This window comes from Eurytemora carolleeae, unplaced genomic scaffold (assembly GCF_000591075.1).
Source record: "Eurytemora carolleeae unplaced genomic scaffold, Eaff_2.0 scaffold151, whole genome shotgun sequence".
NCBI classification, from domain to species: domain Eukaryota; kingdom Metazoa; phylum Arthropoda; class Copepoda; order Calanoida; family Temoridae; genus Eurytemora; species Eurytemora carolleeae.
In genome coordinates, this window is record NW_019396353.1 from 209,017 (window position 1) to 221,929 (window position 12,913).

The 12,913-nt window shown below is 34.1% G+C and overlaps 1 protein-coding gene across 1 annotated transcript; it reads left to right on the forward strand.

Annotated features, from left to right (window-relative positions):
• The first annotated feature begins 965 nt into the window (after nucleotides 1-965).
• Nucleotides 966-11,043, forward strand: LOC111701569 (protein-serine O-palmitoleoyltransferase porcupine). Its single transcript, XM_023472912.1, has 14 exons — nucleotides 966-1,076; nucleotides 1,440-1,517; nucleotides 1,738-1,851; nucleotides 2,674-2,750; nucleotides 3,481-3,632; nucleotides 4,075-4,380; nucleotides 4,955-5,036; nucleotides 5,487-5,555; nucleotides 5,965-6,112; nucleotides 6,539-6,689; nucleotides 7,172-7,292; nucleotides 7,881-7,947; nucleotides 8,097-8,474; nucleotides 10,893-11,043. The coding sequence occupies exons 1-13, from the start codon at nucleotides 1,050-1,052 to the stop codon at nucleotides 8,307-8,309; spliced, it is 1,605 nt and encodes a 534-aa protein (XP_023328680.1). The 5' UTR covers nucleotides 966-1,049; the 3' UTR covers nucleotides 8,310-8,474; nucleotides 10,893-11,043.
• Nucleotides 11,044-12,913: the final 1,870 nt, after the last annotated feature.

A 12,913-nucleotide genomic window follows, 5' to 3' on the forward strand; every position in this document is an offset into this window, starting at 1 on the left:
TTGGACCAGGACCCGGCTTGTCTCAAGGATAGAAGGTGAACCAAACACCTTCCCATCCCTACTCTTCATATAATCCAGCCCTTCTCAATAGAAACCATTTTCACCTGAAAATATATAAAAATTAGAAGTCTAGCCACAAAATGTCAACATTCTGCGTATATGGAGGAATCCGGATTGCAGTATCGGTTATTATTAACATTCAAGCTGTTTTTAAACTTCCTCTTAAAAAAATAGATTCAAAATAGATACATTTCTGGCATTCGTAATCCATGTACCCTGAGAACTTTTCTTAAATATCAAAAAATTCAATAATAAGTTTATTTAGCAATAAATCCCGTTGCTAAAGGAGCTAAAACTTTGATCACTCGCAATATTTGCTGTAAATATTTTCCACGACACTGCTTTCATCGCACATAATGCTAAACTTAACTGAAAACTTAACGAGTGCTATCGACTTTCAACACTATCAACTGTTCAAGTGAGTGTGACAACAAATGACGAAATAAATTAGTTTGCTTGAATCGCGCCAAAATATTGCCGGTTTGGTCATGATTGGGCTTTGTCAGGTAGAAAACCGGTTTTCAGAAAACTTCAAAAACGAAAATATATTTCACAAAAAAAAATAAAAACAATTTGAAATAATTACAAAATACTTTTTTGTTTCAAAAATCCAGAATTTAAAGTTTTAGGATAAAACATTATCCCTGAAATTTTCTTTACAGTATAACTGTACTCAAGGTACTCTATGTACTTCGATCAATAGTTCTCAAATTTCTTATAATACAACTTTTTAACATCTTATCCAAATAGTTTCTTCAATCTTCATTCTAATGGGTAAATGATTAAAGTTAATATTATTTCTGCTTTATTCTTCTATGGTAGTAATAAATTCCCTTTTCGTATCAATGTAGCAAAACTTAGCGTTTAATTCTTAAGATTTAATTTTTCTGAACTAATTTTTCAGATAGAATCCATCATGGTTAAGGTTCTAATGGCTTTAACAAGCTGATATTGAATTGTATAGATCTACTGATACAAAACTATTAGACATGGATTCCCGGATACCTATTTATCAGGTTCGTTGATTCTTTTTGCAGGAAGTACAATAAATTCAGTTCTTTCATAGGGGTGCATTTAGTTTGTTGTCGGAGGGGGGGGGAGGGGTAGTTAACTTTTTTCAAATTTCTAGGGGGGCTCAGCAGTCAGCACCTTAGATTGTACTGATCTGGGGGGGCTGAGCCCCCACAGCCCAACTGCCCCCATGCCCTGAGAAGGCCTTTTACTATGCTCTAGTTGGGGGGAGGAGGGGGGGATATTGTAGGTTTAATACCCCCCTGGGAACCGTTAAGTTTTCACTTAACCAGGGTGGGGGGATGGGGTTTAGTCCCCATAGCCCCTCTGCTGTGCGCCCTTGTTCAGACATATTATATTTATTGTAGGATTACCCTGATTATGATATGGGTGAAGATGAATTTGCAGAACCTGAGTTTTATGTAGATCAATTCTACCCCCCGCAGGTAATTGAATTTAATCAAAAATAGGTTTTATTTAGGAAATTGCCAAGAAATTAAAAATTTAAATGATTGTTAGGCAAAAGAAATGAATTTCTGGCATAAACTTTAGGAACGAGAGAAACAGTTGAAATTATTTATTTCCTCAAAGTTTCGAAANCGTAAGCCGCCCCTGAATCTCGATCAAATTTTATTTATTTTTATCTTGGAACATGCTTTACTCTAGGAGGAATATGAAGAGCTTGAAGACGGAGGGGGTTTAGCCCCCTTCTCTTTGGCAGAGATACTAGAGCACTGTATAGAACCTACCGTCACAGATGGATTAAAGCATATGAGTAAGGTATGCATTTTAATCTAAGAATTCAGTTTTGTAAGTCCAGAGACCGAATTTAATGAAAAAGAGCTAGGTCGCTGAACTTCCTGCCGCTCTCCAATTCATACAGTTCGGTTCCTAAAACCAGATTTTTTAAATATCCAGACATATAGTTAAACTGTGTAAGTCGACAAGGTTGAACTACCTCTTTTTAGCTTGACCCTGCAGGCACAAAAGAAGTTGTTCAGCTACAGTGAGATCCAGAAAACTGAGGAATAGGAAGACGACATTATTGCAAGTGTATTCAATGTTAATACAAATCAAATAATTTTATTAAATGTGTATCATGTTCCGATGACCTTTTATAGTCATAATTTTAGTCTGAAAGTCATCTTCCAATTCCAGAGTTTTCTGGGTCTTACTCTACGTCAATGTGGTTCAACTATGTCTCACTATTCTACTAATCTGGTCCAAGTGCTTACTCTACGTCTATGTGGTTCAACTATGTCTCACTATTCTACAAATCTGGTCCAAGTGCTTAGTATCTACTCCATTTTAATGCGGATCCGGATCTGGATTTTTTCCAATTTCATATTTTCTGTTTTTTAAAGAACCGAAATTGTTTCTGAGGTGTTGTATTTTCTATTTATTTTTCGCAACTTGATGAACCATTTTAAAATCATGGAGGGGTTTTACAAATCTTTCATTAGTTGACATTTAAGATATGTGTTTTGAGACTTAGTGTTGATATTTTCCCCATTTGATCCTGATTCGGGCCCTGACCTCGATTCAAGCAATGTTTTTTACTCAACACACAGAAAATTGATCATTCAGAATTATGTTATCTAGATTTTGATGTGGAGTTTAATATTTCGAATTAGTACACAGTTAATGGATATTCCTCCTTGGACTAAACATGCAACCAGGCATTCATTCTTATTCATTCTCATTCATTCGCATTCATTTTAATTCATTCTCATCCATTTTCATTAATATAAAATCATTTAAATTTATTCTGATTCATTCTGAATCTGATTCATTCTCATTTATTTAAATTCATTCTCATTCATTTAAATTCATCCTCATTCATTCTTATTCATTCTCATTCATTTTTATTCATTCTCATTTATTATTTTTTATTTTCATCTATTCATTCTTATTCATTATTATCTATCCAAGCCATTATTATCCATATATTCTCGTTCAATACTATCCATCTTTCTTCAGTCATCGTTTTGCATTCATTCTCGTACAACTTTTTTATTCGTTATCCTACTTTTAACATTTATAATTATCCTTTCATTCTTACTCATTCTCATTCATTATTAATTGTTGTTAATTTTAAATGTCCTGACTTGTTGTGATTTATTCTTTTTGATCTCTTATTAATTAGTTCCTAGTCCTCATTACCAATTAGTCCTGATTCGTCTTCAGCTTCCTTTTTGTCATTAAATAATGTCTTTTAGACTCATGGTCCTCAAAACTCATTAACCCCTTGATTGTTTTATTTCAACTTTCTATTGGGAACTTGGTAGAACCACGAATGTTCTTAGGTTGGTTAAGAAATTCTAAGTTGAGTGGGTTTACGTTCTCAGGGAAAGTTTATTTTCCAGACAAAGCTAAATAGTGTTGTATAAGAATGAGTTGTTTAACTAGTATTGTGACCGGAACCATCTTAGCGTCTAATTTCTTCTCCGAGTCTGTATTCTATTTGCTGGTGCTGATAACTCTGAGTTACCCCGTCCTTGTGATCTTATCCTCGTCTAGAGGACCCATCCTTGCTCTACTAGTCATATCCTTCAATATAGGTAAACCAAGACGAGTAGATTTGTTGACTCGTATTCAAGGGGGGGCTATGGGGGCTAAGCCAGTGAAATCTATTGATTTCAGGGGGTTTTCAGGCCCCAACGGGTGCACAGTCCCCTGGAAAGAAAAAAATTAAACCCCCCTGGAAAAATTCATGATTTGTTCCCAGACATCACAGCTCCCTCTGTTAAAACAAGGAAAAACTAGGGTTTTTTTTATGGGTAAATAGATAAATTTTGGGTAAAAAATATCTAAAAGGGATCACACCCTAAAAGGAAATTGCCAGATGTATCGGTTATAATTTTTCCCAAAATCTTCGTAAAATACCCCCCCCCCCCCGCATGAATTAAAAAAATTGCTCTTTTTTCGTCTAAAGTTTTCTATTACATTTGATAATTTTTTTAAAAACAAATCCCCCTTCTTCTAAACCCTGATCTATTCCAGGATGTGAGAAGTTTGTAGCTGACCCAGTATCCTGGCATATGGTTCGGGGAGCCATCATGATCTGCTCAATGAAAATTATCTCCGTTGGTTTTGATCTAGATGAGTCGGACCGCAAAAAAGATTCTAATCCTGAAAGTAAAGATCTCAAATCTGAACCTGCTCCTGGTGATAAAAAGAACAGAGACAAGAGCGCAGTTAGGTTCAGGACGGAGAAGAAGAACGGGATGAAAACTGAACCTGAAACTGAGAAGAAGGAGTTAGGAAATGAGGGTTTAATATCTCTACCAGGATGGTTTGAATTTGCAGGTCAAGTTGTTATTGCCGCAGATAAAACGAAATTTTGTATATTTTTTATAATTTCCTCTATCTTAGTTTCAACATTGTTTCACACACAAGTTTGACGGTGCACCCGACACCGGCATTGCGAATACGACTTTTGATGCATACAGTGGTCGCCCTCAATGGATGATATCACTTGGAACCGCTTTAAATCTAGCAATCTAAATTTGGTTTTCTGTCCTAAATACTCCCTTTAATGTCAAATCAAATGAGTTGGCCAAAAATAAAAACAGGATTGCAGGGGACGAGAAATAAATAAAGTTTTATTCATATTTGATAAGAAATTAATTATTGAAGATAAAGCAATATGACGAATTCTGGAAGGAAAAGCTCCGAAGATACAATTCCATATGGCAATTCCGGATATGCGATGAAATTGGTCTCTTTGTCTTAGACGCTGTAGGTTGCTAAGGGGGAGGGGGGGGGGGCGGGGGGCGAGCTCAGCGGCTGAAAGTTGTTTAATCAGAATTGTTTTCTCCGTAAATTGTCTTTCCGGTGGTTGTCTCTCTAGGAATCAGAGATAAAATAGATCTGTGTTTAGGATACTGTCTGTGTCCTGGAACTGTTGTCCTGGGCCCCTGGTTACCCTTCCAGGAATATCAGAATATATTCATCAAACCTAGGAATAAACAATTTGACAATCCAGTCTTTTCGTCTGTCCATGGCGCTCACCCTTCTCCAACTAGGGGCGGCGTTCAGGTCTCTTTTCTGATATTCCTGAAATATCACGGGGATTTAACAACCCGGTCATTATCCCCGATCCCAATATGACAGTAAAAAACTCAAAAAATACAACTATATAAGCTGAATTTTCGACGAAACATATTTAAATTATAGAAGAAACAGAACGCATCTCATCCTTAGTCCATGGTGACATGGGGGGTGCAAAAATTATGACGTTTTTTACAGCAGTTTTGTTAAACGTATCTGAACCCTGAATAAATAGATTTTATATAATTTTTTCCCGTTTTTCATTTTAATTTATATTATATTAAAGAAAATTTGTTCACCTTCTAACATTATTCATTTCATGAATTTTTTCTGATGTTGAAATAAATTGTCTAAATGTATAGATGGAATTTAAACTGGTTTATCAAAATTCTTTTCACTGTGTTCTTCTCCTTCATGTTTCTAACCATAAGGTAACCCCAACATACTCGGCGTACACAAAACATCAAAATTATTTTTATCAAAAGTATTATAATCAGAAGATTGTTTGTAAACATAAAGGGACTGTCAACGTAGTTTTAAATTACCCTGTAGTAGAGTTACATGCCGAATTCCTAATAGAACACTTAATACCTTCTTAAATTTTATCTAGAACTATCTTATTTACCCGGGAAACAAAAAGAAATATATATTTATTTTTTTGTAAAAAAAATATTAAATTTTTGGGCAACTAGTATAAAAAGAATGGAAAACCTATATATGATGTTAAGTTTTTATTTGTTTCCCCAAAAATCTTTGAGGATTATTTTTCCCTCCTAGGCACCTCACCCCGTAAATATTTAAAAAAAATATTAGTCAAGAAAATATATTCCCCTGTTTTAGTACCTGCTGGAACCCCTGGTTAATCCCTGACTCTGGGTGGAAGTGGTGGTTAGCTTACAGGGACGCCATGAGCTTCAGGGCCTCACACTACTTCGTCAGCTTCATTTCGGAGGCCAGCGCTATAACTGCTGGATTCGGGGCATCCAAGGTGAAGTATGTATTGGGTTTAATTAAATAAATATTTTTAAAAAGTCGCATACTAATCCAAAAATAAATGTCAATCTTATACCCATCACCCCAACCCACAAAAAAAATTTGGGAGAATTATTTATGTAGCTGAATAATTTTAAAGGGACAATAGTCATACTATCAAGTAAACCTGAAGTTATAGAAAGAATGATACCCCTGCCCTGTATCTAGGGTTTAGTATATACCCAGCCCTACCCCCTGTATCTAGGGTTTAGTATAACTACCCACTGGTCAGGAATGAATGAGTAAATCAATGTATAATTCTCTAAAAATTCATTATTTTCAATTATGGTTTCATTACAAAACATTTTTTGTAATTAGTATTTATTAGTATCTATTCGTATTATTAGTATTCCAATTTAAAGTAAAAAAAAAACTTATCTAGACCGGTGGGAGTACACAGTGGCAGGTTCAAGTGACACAGCCTCACAATATCGAGGTTCCGCGGTCTCTGGTCGAGGTCGTTGTTTCCTGGAATATACCGATGCATGCTTGGCTTAAGAAGTATGTTTTCAAACCAACTCGAAAAACATTAGGTAAAACAAAACAAATATTTTTGCTTTTTTTAAATCTTTTGATCCCTGTTCGGAAAAATAATTAAGTTTTAGAGGGAAAAATAACATTTTTGGTAAAAAGTATGAAAGAGTTAAAAAATGTTTGCAAACCAGTTTTAATAATTTTCCCAGTATTGAGTTTGTTTTTAAACACAAAAGATCTATATACAGGGTTACTCACAAAGAATGAGACTTAAGCGACGACTACAGAATTTATTCAGACTTTTGATTTATATTCTTTATTTATTCCCTGCAGCTGTAAACTTGTTAAATTCATTGTGAAATCATGTTATTTATCTTTTGAATAATATATTCAAGACGAATGACCAATGTCAACCTTCAGATCGTCACATTTAATAATATTTTGGTCGTCTTGGATTCTAATCTTTTTTTGGTAACTCTATATTTAAAGATATTCTATGTAATTTTAAAAAAAGAGAATTTATATTTTGTTAAATTTAAAGGAAACGGAGCTGCACTGTTTGCTACGTATGCTGCTAGTACTCTTCTTCATGGTTTATCTGCTCAACTAGCTGCTGTTCTCTTCTCCTTGGGTCTTTATACTTGGGTAGAACATAGTTTTAGGTAAACATACTTTTCTCCTTGGGTCTATATACCTGGGTAGAACATAGTTTTTGCTAGGTAAACATACTTTTCTCCTTGGGTCTTTATACCTGGGTAGAACATAGTTTTAGGTAAACATACTTTTCTCCTTGGGTCTATATACCTGGGTAGAACATAGTTATAGGTAAACATACTTTTCTCCTTGGGTCTTTATACCTGGGTAGAACATAGTTTTAGGTAAATATACTTTTCCCCTTGGGTCTTTATACCTGGGTAGAACATAGTTTTAGGTAAACATACTTTTCCCTATGGGTCTTTTTACCTGGGTAGAACATAGGTTTAGGTAAATATACTTTTCCCCTTGGGTCTTTATACCTGGATAGAACATAGTTTCGGGTAAACAAACTTTTCCCCTTGGGTCTGTATACCTGGATAGAACATAGTTTTAGGTAAATATACTTTTCCCTATGGGTCTTCTTACTTTGGAAGAACATAGTTTTAGGTAAATAAACCTTCCTATGGGGTCATTATAAATATGGGTAGAACATAGTTTCAGGTAAGTATACTTTGCCCTCTGTAGAGAAATTAAATTAATACTGTTTTGTACAGGGGTAAAGTGGCAAGAATTATGAATGCAAGTTTAGAAACAAGAAGAGATACAGAAAACAAATTCAAAGTAAGTTTTGTTTAATTAAAAAAAAATTTATATTTGATAAGCCCGTTTTTAAGGACATCGTAAAAGTATTATCGATATAAATACTTAACCCGTTAACTAACATTTTATTTGACACAAAGTAAAATTAATTTAAATGATTTTTTTTCAAGCACCGGGAAGGGACCACGTGGGTTATCCTGGTGAACCTGATGTTCGGGTTCCTTACGATGTTCCACCTGGCCTACCTCGGGGTCATGTTCAACCAGACCGAGGAGAGTGTGACGGGGTACTCCTGGTTCCATACACTAAATAAGTGGAAAAATCTAGATTTTATCAGTCATTATATTGTCGGGGGTGTTCTCCTGGTTAACTGGGTTCTGTAGAGTACTAGTAAACTGTATATATACTCTTCAGACTGTGTTCACAACTTGTTTGTGCTGTACACTGACTGTACAGTGTATATTAAAACCTATTTTATACATCATGTTTCAAGATTTATTAGTTAATATTCGTAAAACTTCTGTAAATCTTCTTTTCCCTTATCTAAGGTTCCAGATTTTCTACATTAACAAGAATTGACATTCTTGTTGGTGTTTTGATGTTTGTTAACTGAAAATGTCCCCTTCCCCAAATTATTTTTTTCTAGCTTTTTGTTATGAAACTTTTTTCTACAAAATTATGAGAATTCCATACAAAAAAATTAAGATGTGTTGTATCCTACTTCCTGATGAATCTTTAAAGATAATAATTATTAAGTTTTTTGCTGAAAATTTTAATTTTCAATCCTTGAGCAACCCATTTTTGCTGTAAGCGTGATTTACAACGGTACCCTTGAAACCTTATTCTGATCAAAATGGGGATTATACTGCCGTTTTCCTGACTCGAAAGTGTTTAATTCTGATAATTTCTCCATTGCTTCTTATAAGCAAGATATGCACAAGTCACTTTGGCAGAGAAACCGCAAATGAAAATACAAAACTTGGATTTCTAATTCATACTTGATAAGATAAAGCCTTTAACCGTGCTGTTGTAAATCGGACATTGTCATCTTTGCATGGAGATCTCTTGAAATTACGCTTACAGTCCCTTAAATGGAAAATTTGTTTTTGTCAAAATCAAAAATAGTTTTATTAAAGAAAATATTTAAAACAATTTTTGATCTCTCGCATTTGGAACTTTTTCTTTTTTTCTTTTTTTGTTTAGTAACATACATTTGAATATTTACTGATAATTCTTAACGGTGCTAACCTTGAAATCTCTGTCTATGACCGACGCCAGTATTTTGATAACTCTTGATTTTTGAAAAGTTTATCAATGTTTATTGTTTATCATAATATTATTATCCATTAAAAATTAAGTTCTTAAACAGCTTTGATAGCATAATATACAACTTAAATAGCCTACCGGAATTATTACGAATAATATTTACTTTTCACCCAGAAATCATTTGTTTAGAGTTACCTGCTAATTCCTGGCTCACTGCTGTTGTACATTTGTTTTCATCTTTGCAGATAATTACCTACATGCAATTAAGTGCAATTAAGTGCAATTCCATCAGATCGTTAACAATTGAAATTGCGGTGAGGATTTTGATATAACGCGTTCTTAACAAAAATACTCTTTCAATGATCTTATGTATTCATTTACCTTTGGGAATTTTATATTCGCTTCAAACTCTGATTTTCTAATCATTTCAGCTTTGTAGCCTTATGTCGTAAACTTTTTATATATCCACAGATCAGGTAATCATAGATGGATCATTGACGCGTACCGGTATATCTAGCCAGTCAGTTGCATGTCTAGTCTCAGTAATTTGTAAATACAAAAATTTGCTATTTTAAAAGAACGTTGCGGCACGTATGAACATGTCAGACGCCCTGCACGCGTCGTCAACCCGGATTTATCTACCTAATCTGTGGATATATCAAACTATGAATTTGCTCGACCAAATAGTCGAAGTTTGGAAGTTTTTAAGTCCGTTTTGAAAAGTTCAGGATCTTTTCAAATCGATTTTACCTCCTTTTCTAAATTATTTTATCTATTCTTTCCCAAACGATTTTACCTTTTCTGTTCTCAACGATTTTGCCTATAGTTTTCTGAACGATTTTACCTATCCTTTTCTCAACGATTTTGCCTATCGTTTTCCAAAAGATTTTACATATTTTCTAAAAGATTTTACCTATCGTTTTTCAAACGATTTTATCTATCTTTTTTTCTAAACGATTTTACTGTCCTTTTCATATCAATTTTACCTATCATTTTCAAACGCTTTTACCTATCTTTTTCTAAACGATTTTAACAATCATTTTCTAAATGATTTTACCTATTCTTTTCTAAACGATTTTACCTATCCTTTTCTTAAGGATTTTACCTATCCTTTTTTAAACAACTTTAGCGATCGTTTTATCTTTTGTCCAAGTAAAAATTTTGCTTAATTTAATAAATCAAAATTAAAAAACATCTTAGATTCTTGTAAAGCCTCTAAAAGTATTAAAAAAAACTATTTTTTTAAACAGGCCTCAAAAGGATGCCTATCCGAAAATTTAAATGGTTTACATTGGAATAAATTAAAGTTTGTGGTGATTTATCAGTTCATTTGTTTAATGTATGCTTAACTCCAGTGCTTAGGATCCGGATCCTTTGGATCTGCAAGATTTTGGCTTCTTTGATCAGGATCTGCATAAATATTCAGATGATTCACGGATCCGGATTCAAGGGTTAAAATCTCAACCAAAAACTTCCAAATAAAGATACTTTTTTTTGCTCTCAAAACGCAAATCTGAACGGTTGAAAAAAGAAAGTGTGAAAATTTCCTGATCTCTGAGTAGGTTATCAAGATTTAGCATAAGAATAAGGGGAAAATAGAAGAATAATGATTTGACAATTCTGCTTTGTTAACAGAATTCTGTTAACCTTCTAGAAATGTTCAGGATTTGGATCTGCATCACAATTAAATGGATCCTAAGCACTGCTAAATGCTACTGATACGAGACTGTTATTATAATTATCACTTGTTTAAAAATGAAAAATGAAAATGTTAGAAAAGAATCTCTGCAGAGTAAGGTTTAAGAAATCAATGGTTCTGAATAAAAATATGATTATCAACAAAATAATTTATATAATGAGTTGTATTTTAAATTTTTATGTTCATGTTTTATGCTACAGAAATTTATAATGTTAGTTCTTGAAGCACTTCAATCTAATTATTACAATGCAGGTTTCGCAAAAAGGTAAAGCATGACCAAATATCAAGTATACGACCAGATGCACTGAACAATCTTAAAGCTCGGGGGCTCGAGATTTAATTTGAGACGGTTCAACAACGTATTTTGAATCTGTCATTCAAGATTTGTCCATGTACAAGATGCTGTATAAGTTGGTCAGGTCGTGATATATAAAGGTCTAAGTCTCATCTGATTCCATTCTCATCCCTAGCATGAACCCTTCTCATCCCTAACATGAACCCTTCTCATCCCTAACATGAACCCTTCTCATCTCTAACTTGAACCCTTCTCATCCCTAATATGAACCCTTCTCATCTCTAACTTGAACCCTTCTCATCTCTAACATGAACCCTTTATGTGTGACCTGAACCCTACTCATCTTTAACCTGAACCTTACTTACTTACTCATCTCTAACCTGAACCTTACTCATCTCTAACCTGAACCCTTCTCATCTCTAACCTAAACCTTACTCATCTCTAACCTGAACCTTACTCATCTCTGACCTGAACCTTACTCATCTCTAACATTAACCCTACTCATCTCTAACCTGAACCCTATTCATCTCTAACCTGAACCCTTCTCATCTCTAACCTGAACCCTTCTCATCTCTTACCTGAACCTTACTCATCTCTAACGTGAACCCTACTCATCTCTAACCTGAACCCTACTCTTCTCTAACCTGAACCCTACTCATCTCTAACCTGAACACTACTCATCTCTAACCTGAACCCTACTCATCTCTAACCTGAACCCTATTCATCTCTAACCTGAACCTTACTCATCTCTGACCTGAACCTTACTCATCTCTAACATTAACCCTACTCATCTCTAACCTGAACACTACTCATCTCTAACCTGAACCCTACTCATCTCTAACCTGAACCCTATTCATCTCTAACCTGAACCCTACTCATCTCTAACCTGAACCCTATTTATCTCTAACCTGAACCTTATTCATTTCTAACCTGAACCCTATTTATCTCTAACCTGAACCTTATTCATCTCTAACCTGAACACTACTCATCTCTAACCTGGACCCTACTAATTTCCCTATAAGGTCTGTCTGACTGGAGTTACAGATTTTTTTGTAAAGCTATTTTGCCTTCAACCGCTGGAAATGCAAGTCTTAATCATAGTTTTTACCTGCCATCGTAAAAAATTACACATTTTTAAAATAATTTTTCTGCCTTCAACTGCTGTTAACACTCATTTTCATTGCTTACAAATATATGTTAAAACAAGAAACCCAGCAGTTGGACCGGTTGAGGGCATAAATATATATATCTATAAAGAAAATAATTTTAGAGGTTAAATCAATTTTTAATTAGAGAAATAAAAAGTTGCATTTCTTATTCTGAATTACGTCGTAGGGTCTTAGACCTCAACCACTGCACTGGCTGCTAAGTTTATTCTTCTCTAAAGTAAATATTATTACTATCTAATGTAAAAGTGTTTCCCTTATGGATTGCTTACTCGCAATACATCAAATTGGGCCTACGTGGTACAAAGGTTTTTTAACTCATGTTTTAAGTTTAAATAGAAGATTTTTTTACAATTTTTAAGAGATTCGAAAAAATGGAGAATATGAGAAACTAAATAACATATATTTCAAACATTGATAATATTGATATACACAAAACTGCCTAAACCCATCCTTGAAACCCGGGTTCCAAAACTGGTTTTCATAACGATACCTTGTCTTAAGTTTTGAGGCTCTGCTGTGTTTGAGTAATTGTCTTAGCTGACCTTCATAAAAAACCTC

Excerpts from the sequence above, each read along its gene's own strand:
- LOC111701569 (XM_023472912.1), top strand. The coding sequence starts at position 1,050 with ATGGATTCCCGGATACCTATTTATCAG. Across the intron at positions 1,077-1,439 it reads CCCGGATACCTATTTATCAG|GATTACCCTGATTATGATAT; the intron begins GTTCGTTGATTC and ends TATTTATTGTAG. Across the intron at positions 6,113-6,538 it reads CTGGATTCGGGGCATCCAAG|ACCGGTGGGAGTACACAGTG; the intron begins GTGAAGTATGTA and ends AAACTTATCTAG.